The sequence below is a fragment of the Pelophylax lessonae genome (assembly GCF_965119305.1).
Source record: "Pelophylax lessonae genome assembly, chromosome: 11".
NCBI classification, from domain to species: Eukaryota; Metazoa; Chordata; class Amphibia; order Anura; family Ranidae; genus Pelophylax; species Pelophylax lessonae.
In genome coordinates, this window is record NC_138778.1 from 177,286,117 (window position 1) to 177,304,565 (window position 18,449).

An 18,449-nucleotide genomic window follows, 5' to 3' on the forward strand; every position below is an offset into this window, starting at 1 on the left:
AGGCAGTGGTGGGATGGGATCAGCCGGTTCGCAGAACCGGCTGATCCCTCTAAGCTGGCGGCCAGGGTCAGGGAGCAGCAGAACAGTGCGTCCCGAAGCCGAGCCCGCCCATTCTGTGACAATAGCGAATGAAAATTCGCTATTGTCACATGGTCCTCCCGCTTCCTGATTGGCCGAATGGCAAATGCCGTGCCATTGGTCGAGGAGGCGCCGGCGGGAGGACTGAGAAGATGCAGGGAGCCGCGGACCGATGATAAGCTGCTGTGATGACCGTCCGTCCGTGAGGTAAGTAAGCCGGTCTCATGGGGGGGGGGGGGGGGGGAGACGACGCTGGCACTCTGCAATGATTGCGGGCAAATGCTGTCTCACTCTGCAATAATCATTGGGGGCATTTCTGTGGCACTCTGCAATAATCATTGGGGGCATTGCTGTGGCACTCTGCAATAATCATTGGGGGCAAGGCTGTCTCACTGCAATAATCATTGGGGGCATTGCTGTCTCACTGCAATAATCATTGGGGGCATTGCTGTCTCACTGCAATAATCATTGGGGGCAAGGCTGTCTCACTGCAATAATCATTGGGGGCATTTCTGTGGCACTCTGCAATAATCATTGGGGGCATTGCTGTCTCACTGCAATAATCATTGGGGGCATTTCTGTGGCACTCTGCAATAATCATTGGGGGCATTGCTGTGGCACTCTGCAATAATCATTGGGGGCAAGGCTGTCTCACTGCAATAATCATTGGGGGCATTGCTGTCTCACTGCAATAATCATTGGGGGCAAGGCTGTCTCACTGCAATAATCATTGGGGGCATTGCTGTCTCACTCTGCAATAATCATTGGGGGCAAGGCTGTCTCACTCTGCAATAATCATTGGGGGCAAGGCTGTCTCACTCTGCAATAATCATTGGGGGCATTGCTGTCTCACTCTGCAATAATCATTGGGGGCAAGGCTGTCTCACTCTGCAATAATCATTGGGGGCATTGCTGTCTCACTCTGCAATAATCATTGGGGGCAAGGCTGTGGCACTCTGCAATAATCATTGGGGGCATTTCTGTGGCACTCTGCAATAATCATTGGGGGCATTGCTGTGGCACTCTGCAATAATCATTGGGGGCATTGCTGTCTCACTGCAATAATCATTGGGGGCATTGCTGTCTCACTGCAATAATCATTGGGGGCATTGCTGTCTCACTGCAATAATCATTGGGGGCAAGGCTGTCTCACTGCAATAATCATTGGGGGCATTTCTGTGGCACTCTGCAATAATCATTGGGGGCATTGCTGTCTCACTGCAATAATCATTGGGGGCATTTCTGTGGCACTCTGCAATAATCATTGGGGGCATTGCTGTGGCACTCTGCAATAATCATTGGGGGCAAGGCTGTCTCACTGCAATAATCATTGGGGGCATTGCTGTCTCACTGCAATAATCATTGGGGGCAAGGCTGTCTCACTGCAATAATCATTGGGGGCATTGCTGTCTCACTCTGCAATAATCATTGGGGGCAAGGCTGTCTCACTCTGCAATAATCATTGGGGGCAAGGCTGTCTCACTCTGCAATAATCATTGGGGGCAAGGCTGTCTCACTCTGCAATAATCATTGGGGGCATTGCTGTCTCACTCTGCAATAATCATTGGGGGCAAGGCTGTCTCACTCTGCAATAATCATTGGGGGCATTGCTGTCTCACTCTGCAATAATCATTGGGGGCATTGCTGTCTCACTCTGCAATAATCATTGGGGGCAAGGCTGTGGCACTCTGCAATAATCATTGGGGGCATTTCTGTGGCACTCTGCAATAATCATTGGGGGCATTGCTGTGGCACTCTGCAATAATCATTGGGGGCATTGCTGTGGCACTCTGCAATAATCATTGGGGGCATTGCTGTGGCACTCTGCAATAATCATTGGGGGCATTGCTGTCTCACTCTGCAATAATCATTGGGGGCAAGGCTGTGGCACTCTGCAATAATCATTGGGGGCAAGGCTGTGGCACTCTGCAATAATCATTGGGGGCATTGCTGTGGCACTCTGCAATAATCATTGGGGGCATTGCTGTGGCACTCTGCAATAATCATTGAGGGCATTGCTGTGGCACTCTGCAATAATCATTGGGGGCAAACCTGTATCCTGTCTGTATCCTCTGATCGCCACCTGTATCCTGTCTGTATCCTCTGATCACCACCACCTGTATCCTGTCTTTACTAGTAATGGCAGCGATCATTAGAGGGACTGCGACATTGCGGTGGACGAATCTGACACTAAATTACACTTTGTATATTGACCCCCCAAAATAATACCTAGCCACCCCTTTGCCACCCCTGTTTTAAAAGTCTAGCTCCGCCACTGCTTCCCTGCCAGTGTCATTTTTACAGTAACAGTGCATATGTATAGCACTGATTACTGTAGTAATGTCACTGGTACCCCCAAAAGTGTCAAAAATGTCAGTCAAGGGTCCGATCTGTCCGCTGTAATGTCGCAGTCCCGCAAAAAAAAAAAACGCAGATCGCCGCCATTACTCGTTAAAAAAAACCCACCAAAAATGACAGAAATCTTTCCCTTAGTTAGTAAACGCAATAACTTTTGCGCAAACCAATCAAAATACGCTTTTTGCGATTTTTTTTTTTTTTTTTACCAAACATATGTAGCAGAAAACAAATTGGCCTAAAATGTTTAAAAATTTTGATTTTTACATTTTTTGGGGGGGAATTTCATATAAAAAAATGTGAAAAATATTATTTTTGCAAAATTGACGCTCTTTTTTTGTTTATAGCGCATAATCAAAAAAATCGCACAGGTGATCAAATACCACCAAAAGAAAGCTCTGTTTGTGGGAAAAAAAGGACGTCAAATTTGTTTAGGTACAGCGTGGCACGAAACGCGCAATTGTCCGTTAAAGTCACGCAGTGCCGAATCGCAAAATAGGCCCTGGTCAGGAAGGGGGTAAAATCTTCCGGGGCTTAAGTGGTTAAAGAGGCTGCAGGAGATTTGCAGCACTGAGATGCAACAAAGGATTGAAGAACGGAGAAAACAAGTATTTTATTATTATTTATACAAGTTTTGTATAGCACAGGCAGTTTGTGCAAGGCTTTAGAAAATAAAAGGTGACAATTACAATACAATTCAATACGGGAGGTTTGGGAGGACCCTGCCCATGAGAGCTTACAATCTAAAGGATTTATTTAAAATAAAGGCAATTGTTTTGTAATACACGGTGTTTTAGCAAAGGAAACATCATTTAGTTTACGTTTACATTAAACCGTAGTCATCCTATAATCTTATGCGCATGTTTTGTGGTGGATCTCCAGCCTGCTGAGATTGTGTGCATAGAGAGTGACTGTGATGGTGAAATGCGACTCCAGGGGAGCAAGTCAGCCAAAGACTGGAAAAATCAGTGCTGAGGAGGAGCAAGGGAAGGAGGCTGGACTGAGGCTGATCATACACAAAGGCTCCAGAGACAGGCAGGGAGAAACCGAGAGGTAGAAGCTGGGATCCTTACACACTCAAGTTAGTGAGAGAGCTGAATGTCATAGGAGGGACAGCAGAGTGCTAGGGACCCAAGTGGAAGGAAGTCGGAGAGAATTTTTGGTGGCACAGAGGGGCAGGAGGTGGGCAACCAAGGAGGGAACAGCGAAAGGCATGAAATGCCCGGCTTCTGGAGCACGATATGTGGGGGAAAGAACAAGAAGAAGTACCAAGAGGAACCTGAAGTGGTGGCTGAACAGGTCCAATCCACCACCAAGAGCCATGAGCTGAGAACCTTCAAAAAAATGGGTAAGTCTTGTGGGGGGACAGAGGGGGCTTCCTAACCGGTGGGCTTTCGATAATTTGTCAACTGGGTTGTCAAAGCCGGTAAAGGTTGCCAAGGGGAAAGCTTAGTAAACAGTCTGACCTAAAAATGCCTTCTCGGAAGACATAAAAATTTTAATGACAGGTATACACAGTTGTCAGCTGTCCCCAATGTATAGGGACATTCTCAGATGAAATCCATATTTATAGAATATTACGTCCACTTCTATTCATAGCATGTTGCCAATTTAAAGTTGTTACTTAGAATTAGAAAATAAATATTTGTAAATTAAATCATTTTAAATCCAGTATAGTATGCAGGTGTTGGCGGGATTGTGGTGCACCTATCACGGCTGACTATCTCGGGTCGTAACCAAGTTTTCCGACCACTTATTTTATGAAGTTTCAGTTATAAATATAGTGTATATAGAAATATGGTAAGGCCCCGTTCACACTGGGGCGACCTCCGAGGTCGCGGTGCGAGCAGCGCGCCGCGACCTCGGAGCGGCCGGCACGGACTTCATAACATTGAAGTCTATGACGGTTGCTCCGGGTCGCCCCAAAGAAGCTCCGGACCCTTTTTCTAAGTCGGAGCGACTTGTGTCGCTCCTATTAGAACGGGTCCGCAGCTTCTCTATGGAAGGCGACCTGTAAGGCGACCAGGTCGCCTCACAGGTCGCCCCAGTGTGAACGGGGACTTACGGTGAGATTTTAAAATAAGCTACAGTATCAAGGAAAATTTGTTTTTGCTTTTTGTTGTTTTTTTTAGTTTTCAAAGCTTTATTGAACCATTTTTATGATACACTTATGCTGGCCATACATCACAGAATTTTGTCCGAAAATGGTCGTTTTAGGAAAGATCGTTCGAAAATCGGGCCGTTAGTGAACACAAGTTTACCGACGATTTTCATCGTGTGCCCGGCTAATGTCGATGGATCCATAGCAAAAATCTTTATTGTTTCTACGAAAGTTTTTATGTGTATGGTAAAATTGAAACGAGAATAATATTCTGACTCATATTGTGCATGTTATCAAACAATCATTATGATCATGAAAACGATTATGTAAAAGAGTTTATTCTGTAAGTTAGTGGCCAATTCGCTTTCGACCGAAGAATAATCGTTCAGTCTGCAAACGGCCAAAATTCTGTACGTGTATGGCCAGCATTAGTCATATAAAAGAATTTAACATCACAAATTCTCATTTGGCTTCAGAAGCAAACACAAAAACTCAATTTGAGCCTGTTTCTCATTCAATATTATTATTATTGCTATTATTATTATTATTAATTTTAATGTTAATATTATACAGGATTTATATAGCAACAACAGGTTACGCAGCGCTTTACAGTATAAAAGAGAGACAGTACAGTTACAATACTATAAAATACAAGAGGGTTACAAGAGGGCCCTGCTCATAAGAGCTTACAATCTAATAAGGTGTGGCATGTGGTATAAATGGTTGTAACTGTGGGGGATGAGCTGATGGAAGTGATAAAAGATTAGTTGGAGGCAGGGATTTTTTCCTCTGAAAATAGGTGCAGGAACTCAACCATGACCCCCCCAAAACCCCCTCCCCCCCGACACATACACCTTCCAAACTGCATCAAATAGTGGGTATGGTCAAACTTCAATAACAGTGGGAGGGTCTTAAAGTGGCATTAAATACTAGGATTGCATTATGTACAGAGTGCAGAGTTTGGGGGTGCTCCATGTGCAGAGTTCGGGAGTCCGCTAGACATAGAGTGCAGAGCTCAGCCTTCTTCCACAGCTGCTTACCTCTGCATCCATATCTCAATTTCACCCGTCTTCTTCTCTAGTACCTCTCTGCACACTGTGGGTGGCTCTGCCTCTCTCGCTTGCAGGGAGATCATCCAGTAGGAATGTCCGTATCCCTACTGCACCATGGCCACCTGCATCTCCCTTATCTTCATCCTGCACTCAGTGGGAGCCACTCAGGAGACCAGATCTATGGAAGCCATTGAGAGACAAGTTGTCACTTGTAAATACAGAAGCCAGACCCCTGTGTTTACAAGTGATAGTGGTGAGCAGGGAGCAGTGCACCTGAGCCAAAAGGTGGTGGAACTGAGTTCTACCAAGTTCCAGCTGAAAAAAAGCCCTGGTTGGAGGTGTGATAGGCTTTCCTGAAGAGATGAGTTTTCAGGGATTGCCCAAAGGCAGCCAGAGTAGGAGATAGCCAGACAGTTTGAGGTAGAGAGTTCCAGAGGATGGAAGAGGCTCTGGAAAAGTCCTGGAGACGAGCATGGGAGGAGGACACAAGGGAACTAGAGAGCAGGAGGTCTTGAGATGAGCGGAGAGGACAGTTTGGGGGATATTTGGAGATAGGATTGGTGATGTAGTTAGCTCGGCGCAGAGTTGTAAATAACTTTGTATGTTGTTCAGGGCCGGGACAAGGGGTGGGTAGGAGGGGTGGCTGCCATGGGTGTAGTGGTTTATTGCAGGGATGTAGGTGCCCTGGCCCTAACCCTAAGGGGGGGGCACAGTTTGGCATCTTTGAAGGCCGACCAGATTGTTACATACCTTGGTCAAAGAGTGAAGTATGGAAGACGACCTCTTATATGTGTCTCTTAAACTGGGAGAGCCCAGATGTTGGTGACAGGGTGAAGCAGATGAAAAACCTTTGCACTTGAAAGTGGTACTCAGAAGCTACAGAATCCTATTTCCATATTCCAATTCTGACTGGCATGGAAATGCCATGCTTTGCTGCCCTCTTAAGTCTGGGGTAGTTCGGACAAGCTGCAGCTATAAAACACAGGGCGCACCAGCTTAGTGCATTATCCTTAGATATCCTTATTGATGAAAAAAGCAAGAAGCGTATTATATACTCACAGATAAATGTATGTATAAGCTCATCAGAACAAATCAAGGTACAGACCCCCAAAGTTCCTGTGTATCCTTACAACACATAACATTGCACAGAGGAAAAATGCAAGTCTGGAAGGCTTATGCGTTTCAAGGGACTTGCCCTCTTCTTCAGGTTTGCTTTGAGGAAGAGGACAAGTCCCTCAAAACATACTAGCCTTCCAGACTTGCATTTTTCCTCTGTATGATGTGATATGTTGTAAAGATACACAGGAACGTTGGCAGTCTGTACCTGGATTTGTTTTGACGAGCTTGTACAAACGTTGGTTTGTGAGTATATAATATATTTCTTGATTTTATCAAATAAAGGATATCTAAAGATAATGCATTAGGCTGGTGCACCCTCTGTTTATTTTTATAATTGGAGACAGGGTGTCATCATTTTAGGCCTACCCCCCATGAATACAATCGATCTAGTTATAAATATTAAAGTTAGTTGTCTGCCTCCTTCGTGTACTGTTTCCCCAATCTCACTGCTCTGTTGCCACTGGCGATCGGCATCCCACATCACCATTCAGAAAAAAAAACTCATCAGTGGCCGGCTTCATCTTCTCTGCTGGCCTATCAATGACATTTGTGGCAAAACACATTACAATGATCTGTTAAAAAAATAGATGGTGAGATCTCAGGAGGAAAAGTTTTTAGTTTTTCAACAGATGAGTGTAATGTGAGACCACACATGCGCCAGATTAGGTGCATGATATCATGTGCCTTGGTTGGTGCCATACCACATTACACGCATCTCTTGAATAAAAAGAAAAGCCTTTTAACAGCAAGAGCTAAGGGGGAAGAAACAAGATCTCCCTGGAAGGTACCCAGGTGAGGCTACGGCTACATCACCAGTGCCTCAGGGAAACCAGGAAGTATTAAACATCTACACAGATAAGAACACAGATAAACCATTGTTTGTATATTTTACTCAATGCGGATTAAAGATCAGCATGCAGAAGATTTTTAGGTTTAGGAGGGAAAGGCCCACTTTAAGGTTCCCAAAGATATTAGATGGCAGTCTTCCAATCTGACCTGTTATGGCTGGATCTGTGAGACAAGGTATAAAAGAGTTGAATAAGCATTATTTGGGAACAAATCATTTAGGCAGTTCCAAAATCCTGGTTCCCCATCTCCCCTCTTAAGCCGGCTGAAATTAGAACCATGTATGGGCAGGCTGATTGTACCCAAGATTGTACAACCAGAATGTCGGGTTGTTCTACATATGGTTACTGCCAGCAGCTATAGCCACAGAATACAGTTGCACAGCGGGAGGCATTCCTTCATCAACACTGACTGTGTTGATGGGGAAATCAAGTAATTTTCTTTTCCTACCTGTGCTGGAAGGAAAGAAAATCATATCGCCTATGGCTTCCATAGATTCACCCATCAACACAGACAGTGCTGGCAGGGGAATCCCTCCTGCTAAACAATTGTCTTCCCCCAGCAGGGGGGCAGGGGTGGGCAGGGTAAGCCGCAGCGATATAAAAATGGGGATATTGCTGCGCTAAAATGTAAAGATAAAAACATACATGAATAAAAAGTCAACAGACCATATGAAAGCAGCCAGCACCTGATCTAGAATCAGAAATACCAGATCTAAATAGCAATATAGAATGGGATTGGTGCAGCGCTAACACAATTGAATCCACAGTCCATACAAATGTTCAAATGGATCAAATACAAAAGTGCAGTAAACAAAAGTTCATCAGAGAGTGCTCCAATAAAGAAGGGAAACTGTCCACCACTTCAAACTTGGAAAAAGCCCCGAGTGCAGGAACCGCCACCAAGATAATAAATGGCCTCTTACCAAATTGCAATGACCCCCATTACAAGGATCAAAGACAGCCTGTGTGATCAAATCAGTGCCCAGATCGACATGTATCGATTCCCAGTGTTCCCTCAGCAGCTCCGACCGGAACAAGTGAACATAAGGAAAAGAGGGACAGCTCCAATAGTGAAGTACGTTCACAGGTTTATTCAGTAAAAGCAGAGTGGCAACTCACGTTTGCATGAAGAAATCACAGCATGTCTCGGAGCTATACTCTCAGAACCTTTGTTTCCAACCAATAAAATGGCCGCCGTGTCTCCTTGCTGGCCTCAGCACGACAAACCGCAAGCTCCTCCTCCAGGAGGAGGAGGAGCTTGCGGTTCGTCGTGCTGAGGCCAGCAAGGAGACACGGCGGCCATTTTATTGGTTGGAAACAAAGGTTCTGAGAGTATAGCTCCGAGACATGCTGTGATTTCTTCATGCAAACGTGAGTTGCCACTCTGCTTTTACTGAATAAACCTGTGAACGTACTTCACTATTGGAGCTGTCCCTCTTTTCCTTATGTTCACTTGTTCCGGTCGGAGCTGCTGAGGGAACACTGGGAATCGATACATGTCGATCTGGGCACTGATTTGATCACACAGGCTGTCTTTGATCCTTGTAATGGGGGTCATTGCAATTTGGTAAGAGGCCATTTATTATCTTGGTGGCGGTTCCTGCACTCGGGGCTTTTTCCAAGTTTGAAGTGGTGGACAGTTTCCCTTCTTTATTGGAGCACTCTCTGATGAACTTTTGTTTACTGCACTTTTGTATTTAAGCCGCAGCGATAATCGCAAGTATATTAATCAATCAACATGGTACATTTAGCCTGCCCACACACGGTTAGAATCTAGATTCAAACCATCTATGGCCAGCTGAAGGAGAATCTGTCCAATTAAGGCAAAAGACACAGTTAGATGATCAATTTTACTAATGTCTATGAATGTCTATGGCCAGGGCAACTTGGCATCGTGGTGCAACCAACCTCATTAAAGTGCATACCAGTGTTGATCAGTTATCTTTTGTGTGGGTCAAGTCCCAATTCTCTCTTGATATGAGAACATTAATTATCAGGATCCCCCTAATTGTATAACATGTTTTCAAATCATCCGTGTTTTCAAAAAACAATGATATCTGTTTTCTATAGTATATGATGTATTACATACTAATTGTGGATAATTAACTATAATAAGCAGAAATGCCCACCTGAACCTATCAGCGGTTCCCTGTAGGGAAGCAGTAGTCTACAGGGACCACAGTTGGATAGGAAGGATCAGAGCAAGCCAGGTGCTGGTCCAGAGTTAGTCACGAAGAAGCTACAGAGCAGCAGATAAGAAGTAAGACGAGCAGATGGCCTCCGGGACATTGACTGTAGTAACAAGCAAGGTTCAATTTGGGACAGCAGCTCGTGTTTACCCCTGAAATTATGCCAGTAAACAAGGCAGCTTCCAAAATAATACACAATAACCACCAATTTGTAACGTTTTACTTATGTGCTTTTAGGTGTCACCGAGACATTTGTCCCATTATGCAATTACATGCATGAGCCATTGTTCAGTGGATTGATCGAATTCACTGAGTCTATAATTGAATTGTACATTATCTCATTATCCCTCCAATTATAACAGACAGAAACATCTGCTCTTATGTAACCACTGCAACCAGTGCTGGGACAAGGTCCTGTGGCACCCAAGGTGAAGATGCCAAAATGCCCCCCTGCCCCCCTTGGAAGGTGAGATGGATATAGCCTTCATGACAGTGCATATATTGGCTGGACCAGCACAGAAATTACAGCTCTAAGATTACCATGGTCTTGGTCAACGGGAAACAAAATGGGATGGGGATGGTGTTCTGATTTAGGTAAATTATTGTGAATTACGGTATCTTATGGCACTTTTCCACTGCAAGTACCGGCTCGGCTCTACTCGGCCCTGCTTGGCCCGGTTTGCTTTTCCACTGCTGGTACCGCATGGTACGGTGTGGGAACAGTTTGGTACGGTATGGTTTGCTTTTCCACTAAAGTAGTACTAAAGTTAAGTGAGTGGGATAACAACGGGGTGGGTGGGATTCGCTGACCAATCAGTGGCTAGTAGTGACTGCATGCAAAGGATTGTGGGATATGGTACCGGGTATGGTATCTCTTGGAACCACAATCGAGGTGGTACTGTTTTTGAGAGCCGTACCGTTCGGTTCCATGCAGTGGAAAAGCGCCGCAGTACCGAACCGTTCCTACACCATACCATGCGGTACCAGCAGTGGAAAAGCACAAAAGCGAGCCGAACCGTTCGGTTCCATGCAGTGGAAAAACGCCATTAGATCTCATTCAAAGTGAAATTGTATTCTGTGATTTGTCTCTTTTTTGAAGGCACTAAAACTAAGTTTCTGGCACGAAGCAGTGCTACAAAACAAATGGGTTCCAAACAAAATGTAGAGGGGAAATCAGGCGGTAAAGGTGTTAATAAAAAGTAATTTGGGTAGACAAGGGTTAAACTTGTATTTATTAATTCTTAATAGGTTTATAATTCACACAGTACACCTATTCATGAATAATGGTTACAACTGTAGTGTTCATTTATAAATTAATGAAGAACAGGACTAAGTTGTCACATTGATTACAGATTACACTGGGAGATCCACTTTCCCGGTGTAATCAACGGGGCTTTACTGTCAATGAAAGCCGTCTTCTGCACTCATCCGAATCATCTGATGGCCATCCTGGATACAAAGAGGGATGTCTACACACAAAAACAGTGTAGGCAATGAACCCAGTTACTTGGCCCATGAAAAATGAATATGGTAAAAGGTTTGTAGAAACAAGTGCTCAACCACTAGTTGACTCAAGTGCCCTTGACCTCAAGTGCTTAACCACTACTTTTTGGAGGCCAAAAAAAGAGGAACAACTGAAGAGTAAAGCTAGACAGAGACATTTGGTGTTCAAACAGGCTCAGTCCCTCTAAAAAAGGGACATTTACAAGCTATGCTGGCCCCCACCCCCCTCCCCATCCACCATAAACCAGCCTTTTCATCTTATTTCCAAGTCCCAGGATAATTTTCCACCTATTTTCCCTATTAGTGCATTTGGGAAAATGTTAGAAACGGAAAGATCTCCAAGACCATGTTCAACAATAATTAACACGTTGATGTTTCTGTCTCTTAATTAGGCACACAAGGAAAATATAAAACCGGTCTATCTCATGGATTGCTGCTTTCGTGGTTCAAGTTATCATGCTTGGTAGAAAAACAATGAGTAATGCTCGGGGAATACAACAAAACATCCCTTTCTACAAAGTTACATAAAAGTTGTAAAATAATTTTGGGCATGGCTATAGTCATAAAGATAAGAATAAGGTATCTCAGGCCCGTCCCATCACAAATTGAGACCCCTTAAAGCCCAAATGAAGACACAGAAGTGGATTCTTGCCAGATAGCTCTTGTACTAACAGCTTCCAATGTCCTAGTCTTCACCCCACTTTGCTGTTACAGCAGTTGTGCAGGGTATATAAATATGACAGTACAGCAAAGACAGACCCAGTGTACTCAGAAAACAGCACTCAGCACCTGAACCGGTTAGACACACCCCCTTCACTTCTCTGCAATACAAGTTTGTGTGAGCATACTTGTGATGAGGGGGGTGTGGCTGTTACTCAGCTCTGCCAGTATAGAGCACTGGGAGTGTGAGGGCAGAAAGTAGCATTTTTTCCCAAGAGAAAAAGTATTTCTCTCAAAAATCAGTAACACATTTTAACACACAAGATACAAGACTATCCAGTGATAAAATAGTGAGAGACTTCAACTGGGCTTTAAAAATGACCCAAAAGCTCACCATAAGCTCCACATATCAGACTGACTCTAAAGCCCCGTACACACGTACCGATCGTCGGCCGAAAAGCGTCGGCCGACGACCGATCTGCCGATTGTAGGCTTGTTAGTATGATGCCTCCGACAGCCGTCAGCGCACATTCTGCCGACAAGAATCTGTCATGCAAGCATTAAAATTTTAGTATGCTGACACCAGAGCGGCCGATTGTTCGCCAGTCAGTACAGAATTCAGCCGACAGACTGCAGATTTGCAATACTGGGCATGCTCAGAAAAGGAAAAACACATGGAAAGTTAACCATTACATGACATCACTTCTGCAGTCGGCTGTAGTCGGCGGACAAAATTCTTGTGCTGTCTTTTGCACTTTTCAACAGACACCGACAGCCCGGTACGTGTGTACGGGGCTTTAGGCTCCATGTACACGGGACGTTGTTAAAAGTCCCTTTGAATGCTGGAATTTTTAGGACGTTTGAAACGTCCGTTCGGTCGCGTTTGTACCCGCGTTTAGCGGGCGTTTAGCGGCGTTTGCGTTTAGAAGCGTTCCTAGAGGTAAAAAAAACGCTAAACGTGGGTCATCGCGTTTGGACGCGTTCGGACGCGGTCAGACGCGTTCGGACGCGTTTGTGCGTTTGAAATGCCGGGAAACACGTTTGAACGCAAATAATTGCGTTCTAAAAACAGTCCCTGAACGCAACTGCCTGCAAATGACTGTAAACGACCTGGTGTACATAGGCAGATAAGATAAAATGTAGGTGGGTTCAGGGGCTTCTGAAAAAAACGCCCAACTGCTCCTAAACGGCCATTTCCAGCGTCCCATGAATATGGAGCCGAAGGGCCAGTTCACACCACATGCAGTGCAGTGCGTTTTTTTTCTGCATCAAAAACACATGGAAAGTAGGCTATATGGTTTCCAATGGCATAACTCACACCAGTGCTTGCAGTTCCAGAAAAAAAAGTTGATATATATATATATATATATGTATATATATATATATATATATATATTTTTTTTTTTTTTTTTCTATGCCAAAGCTGGTCAAAGCTAGCCAATTGACAGCACTTCCTATGAGGGCTGGAGGTGAATATGTAATTCTGGTTTATGATCAGAACTTTGTGTTGTTTTTATAGTATGTTGATTTTGTGTTGGTTATGATTGGGGTGGTGTTAAGCTGGATACACACTATACAACTTTTGTTGGTAGATTTCCATTAGATTTACCTTCAACTATGTAGTGCAAGGGCCTGCCTGATTGAATACAAATTGAAAGTGTTTAGGTCTGACCTCATATTATATGGTTTTGGTAAATCTAAAGGAAAACATCTAAAGAAAATTGTATAGTGTGTATCCAGTCTTAGAGAAAGTGGTGTATTATTTGCATTTGGTAGTTTGATTGTGTTATTTTATTCTGTGTTGTATTTTGATTATATAGATGTTTTATTTGTAGTGTAGTTTTAATTTGTTTTATTTGGCGCTAATGACTGTTATTGGTGATTTTGTTGTGTTTTTGTATCTTGTTCAGTTTATTGTTGTGATCTTGTGTTGTCTTTGTTAAGTGTGTCGGTGTCGCAACAATTTCCCAATATCCCTTTGGGATTAATAAAGTATTCTGTATTCTGTATTCCTGAACTCTGATCAGGTGACTTTGGCACTTACCTGTTTGAATGGCAGCAGAGGTTGTCAAAAAGTAGTTGTAGCTTTATTATTAGCATTTCTGTTAACATTTGGCATTATAATGGACCAGGTTTGCCAGAATAGATGGCCATTAAAATGTGAGTTTAGCTCAGCTTTCATGACTCAGAAAAGTTTAGGATTACTGGACCTTGGACTTCATTTTATAGAGATATTAATTAGGAACAAATGAATAATAGCTGAACCACACGTGAGCTTTTAATTGCTGTAAATGTACAGGATTACCTCTGTTGTGATCCAATAATTCCTGTTAAAGTGGCTGTCAACAAGGAGTCAGCCTGATGTCAGACAAGAGCTGCATTGTGTTTAACAGGAATAAATTGCAGATTTATAAGGCCCCTTTCACACTTGTGCGACTTGTCCTGCGATTTGGGACTGCAAAGTCGCATGACAAGTCGTACTCCATGATTTTCAATGAGTACCGTTCATATCTGTAGAACTTCAAGTTGCGACGATTTTAAAGTAGTCCCTGCACTACTTTGGGCAGATTTTAATGCATTTGAGGTCCAAAGACATAGGCATTGCTTCAAGACCAAAAAGATTGCGGTAAAATTGCGCGACTTTTAGGTCGCAAAGTGTAAAAGGGGCCTTAAGCAGTGAATCTGGCATTCAGTAAACATTCTCTACAGGTGAATTATCTGATTACATGTGTTTTAAAAGACAGTGATTGATTCTCCGCTAGAGAATGTATGGTGAACGTCATGTTTACTGCTTTCTAAATAGACCCTAATGTGTACTACCAGAGAATGTGCTGTTATCTCCACCAGACCTGAAGTACCCCACCCCAGATGAATGCGTACTATTGTGGCTGTCCTGTCGCTGTGTTCAACCCCCCAATGGCTGCTCCTGTGCAGCTGATCCCATTGCAGTAATTGATCCCATAGAAGTCTATGTGGGCTGAGCAGATTTAACTAGCGCAAAAAATTATTTTGCAGGAGGGTGTAAACATTGGGGCCAGGGCAGCCATCAGGGGGGGACAGCCCATACACATGTAAGGGGCCCAGGCGTTCCAAGGGGCCCAGCTGCCCAGGCCCCAACCAAGGAGACCGAGTAGTTGCAGCTGTAGTAACTAGCAATTGCTGAAACATAGAGGCTGCAGAGTAAGCCCATGCAGCTGAAGGGATGTCTCTTTGCTGGATTGCGCTGTCTCTTTGCTGAAAATAGGAGGCTGTCTCTTTGCTGGATTGGGATATCTCTTAGCTGAATATATGAGGTTGTCTCTTTACAGAATTGGGATGTGTCTTTGCTGAATATATGAGGCCATCTTTTTACTGGATTGGGATTTTTATTTGCTGAATATATGAGGCTGTCTCTTTGCTGGATTGGGATATCTCTTGGCTGAATTTATGAGGCCCTCTCTTTACTTGATTGGGGTGTCTCTTTGCTGAATATATGAGGTTGTTTTTTGCTGGATAGGGATATCTCTTTGCTGAATATATGAGGCCGTCTCTTTACTTGATTGGGATGTCTCTTAGCTAAATATATGATGCCGTCTCTTTTTTTGATTGGGATGTCCCTTTGCTGAATATATGGGGATGTCTCTTTGATGGATTGGATTAATTTGAAATCCTTAAGTTATAAGAGTGTTAAAATAGAAGTGGGTGCACTGAAGGACTTGGTGGGATGGCCAGTAGGCAATTCAGTGGGACGAGCAGAGGGCGGGCCCTTTGGAATGTTGGTGGTCAGGCCCAGAGGGGCCCAAGCCTAAAGCTGTGTAAGGGGCCCCAAAATTTCTGATGGCTGCCCTGATTGGGGCATGGAGATGAGGAAAGATTAGAGGAATTCAATTTATTCTCTTGAGAAGAGGAGATTAAGGGGGGGATATGATCACCATGTATAAATACATAAGGGGTTCATATAGTGAACTTGGGTTGTTATTAAAGAGGAAGTAAACCCTCCTCTGACACTTTTACCTATAGGTAAGCCTATGATAAGGTTTACCTATAGGTACTGTAAATATCTCCTAAACATGTACCGTTTAGGAGATATTTTACCTTACATGCAGCCAGTGACGTCACTGGCGCATGCGCTCTGAAGGAATGGCCACTGGTGCCGTTTCTTCAGAGCCCCGTGCCGTGACTGTCGGCTCCCACGCGCGTGCGCGGGAGTGACGTCACCGCGGCTCCGGCCAATCAGATGGCCGGATGCCGCGATCCCGGAAGACGGGCGACTGGACATGTCGCCCGTCATACAGGTAAGCGGGCGGCACGGCGGGGGCTCGTTCTGAGGTAAGTATTGAATAATGAGCTAGTATGCGACGCATACTAGCTCATTATGGGTTTCTCTTACAGGTAGCCAAAAAAAAAAAGTCGGACGGGCTTACAACCTCTTTAAATTTAAAGTCATCACAGAGGACAAGGGGGCACTCTTTACGTTTAGAGGAAAAGAGATTTAGTCTCCAAATACGGAAAGGCTCCTTCACAGTAAGGGCTTTGAAAATGTGGAATAGACTCCCTCCAGAGGTGGTTCTTACCAGCTCAGTAGATTGCTTTAAAAAAAAAAAGCCTGTATTATTTCCTAAATGTATATAATATAAATGGGTATCAGGGGCGGACTGACAACTCATGGGGCCCCCGGGCAATAAGAGATCATGGGCCCCCTGTGTCCCCGCCCACAAGCAAGCCACACCCACACAAAGGAACATTACTTTCATTGACCGCCAATGTAAGAATCAGAGTCATTCTTCCCACTGACCACCAATGTAAGGAACATTCTTCCCACTGACCACCAATGTAAGAGGCATTATTCCCCCTGACCACCAATGTAAGGGACATTCTTCCTACTGATCACCAATTTAAGGAGTATTCTTCCCACTGATCACCAATGTAAGGAGTATTCTTCCCACTGACCACCAATGTAAGGAACATTCTTCCCACTGACCACCAATGTAAGGAACATTCTTCCCACTGACCACCAATGTAAGGAGTAGTCTTCCCACCAAAGTGTACAGATGTCAGTATTATGGGAAAAACACTCGATGTACAGATATAAGTGTTATATATAGGGAATATAACTCACTAAGTGCTATTCCCTATGTATAACACTGATTTCTGTAAACTGAGTGCTAGTACCTATAACACTGATATATGTACTACAATGAGTACTATTCCTTATACACTGCTCAAAATAATTAAAGGAACACTGAAAACACAACAGATCTTAAAAATATCATGCTGGATATCTATACTGATATGGACTGGGTAATGTGTTAGGATCTATACTGGTATGGACTGGGTAATGTGTTAGGATCTATACTGGTATGGACTGGGTAATGCGTTAGGATCTATACTAGTATGGACTGGATAATGTGTTAGGATCTATACTGGTCTGGACTGGGTAATGTGTTAGGATCTATACTGGTCTGGACTGGGTAATGTGTTAGGATCTATACTGGTCTGGACTGGGTAATGTGTTAGGATCTATACTGGTCTGGACTGGGTAATGTGTTAGGATCTATACTGGTCTGGACTGGGTAATGTGTTAGGATCTATACTGGTCTGGACTGGGTAATGTGTTAGGATCTATACTGATATGGACTGGGTAATGTGTTAGGATCTATACTGGTATGGATTGGGTAATGTGTTAGGATCTATACTGGTATGGACTGGGTCATGTGTTAGGATCTATACCGGTATGGACTGGGTAATGTGTTAGGATCTATACTGGTATGGACTGGGTAATGTGTTAGGATCTATACTGGTCTGGACTAGGTACTGTGTTAGGATCTATACTGGTATGGACTGGGTAATGTGTTACCAGCGTGACCAGCGTGCCCCCTTTCAATGCAGAGTAACCAGTATGCCGTGCCCTCTTTCAATGCAGAAAGACCAGCGTGTCCCCTTCAATGCAGAGTAACCAGTGTGCCGTGCCCTCTTTCCATGCAGAGAGACCAGTGTGCCCCCTTTCAATGCAGAGTAACCAGTGTGCCGTGCCCTCTTTCCATGCAGAGAGACCAGTGTGCCCCCTTTCAATGCAAAGTAACCAGTGTGCCGTGCCCTCTTTCCATGCAGAGAGACCAGTGTGCCCCCTTTCAATGCAGAGTAACCAGTGTGCCGTGCCCTCTTTCCATGCAGAGAGACCAGTGTGCCCCCTTTCAATGCAGAGTAACCAGTGTGCCGTGCCCTCTTTCAATGCAGAGAGACCAGTGTGCCCCCTTTCAATGCAGAGTAACCAGTGTGCCGTGCCCCCTTTCAATGCAGAGTAACCAGTGTGCCGTGCCCTCTTTCAATGCAGAGAGACCAGCGTGCCCCCTTTCAATGCAGAGTAACCAGTGTGCCGTGTCCTCTTTCAATGCAGAGAGACCAGCGTGCTCCCTTTCAATGCAGGGTAACCAGTGTGCCGTGCCCTCTTTCAATGCAGAGAGACCAGTGTGCCCCCTTTCAATGCAGAATAACCAGTGTGCCGTGCCCTCTTTCAATGCAGAGAGACCAGCGTGCCCCCTTTCAATGCAGAGTAACCAGTGTG

At 44.4% G+C, this 18,449-nt stretch overlaps 1 protein-coding gene across 2 annotated transcripts in view; it reads left to right on the forward strand.

The window, feature by feature from the left end:
- The first annotated feature begins 3,450 nt into the window (after positions 1-3,450).
- The window catches only part of PLCD3 (phospholipase C delta 3), a 98,797-nt gene continuing 83,798 nt past the window's right edge, over positions 3,451-18,449 (forward strand). For both annotated transcript variants that reach the window (XM_082271781.1, XM_082271780.1), the window contains exon 1: positions 3,451-3,781. In XM_082271781.1, the coding sequence (XP_082127907.1) occupies positions 3,652-3,781 (130 nt within the window). In that variant the 5' untranslated portion in view covers positions 3,451-3,651. The remainder of the gene's footprint in view (positions 3,782-18,449) is intronic.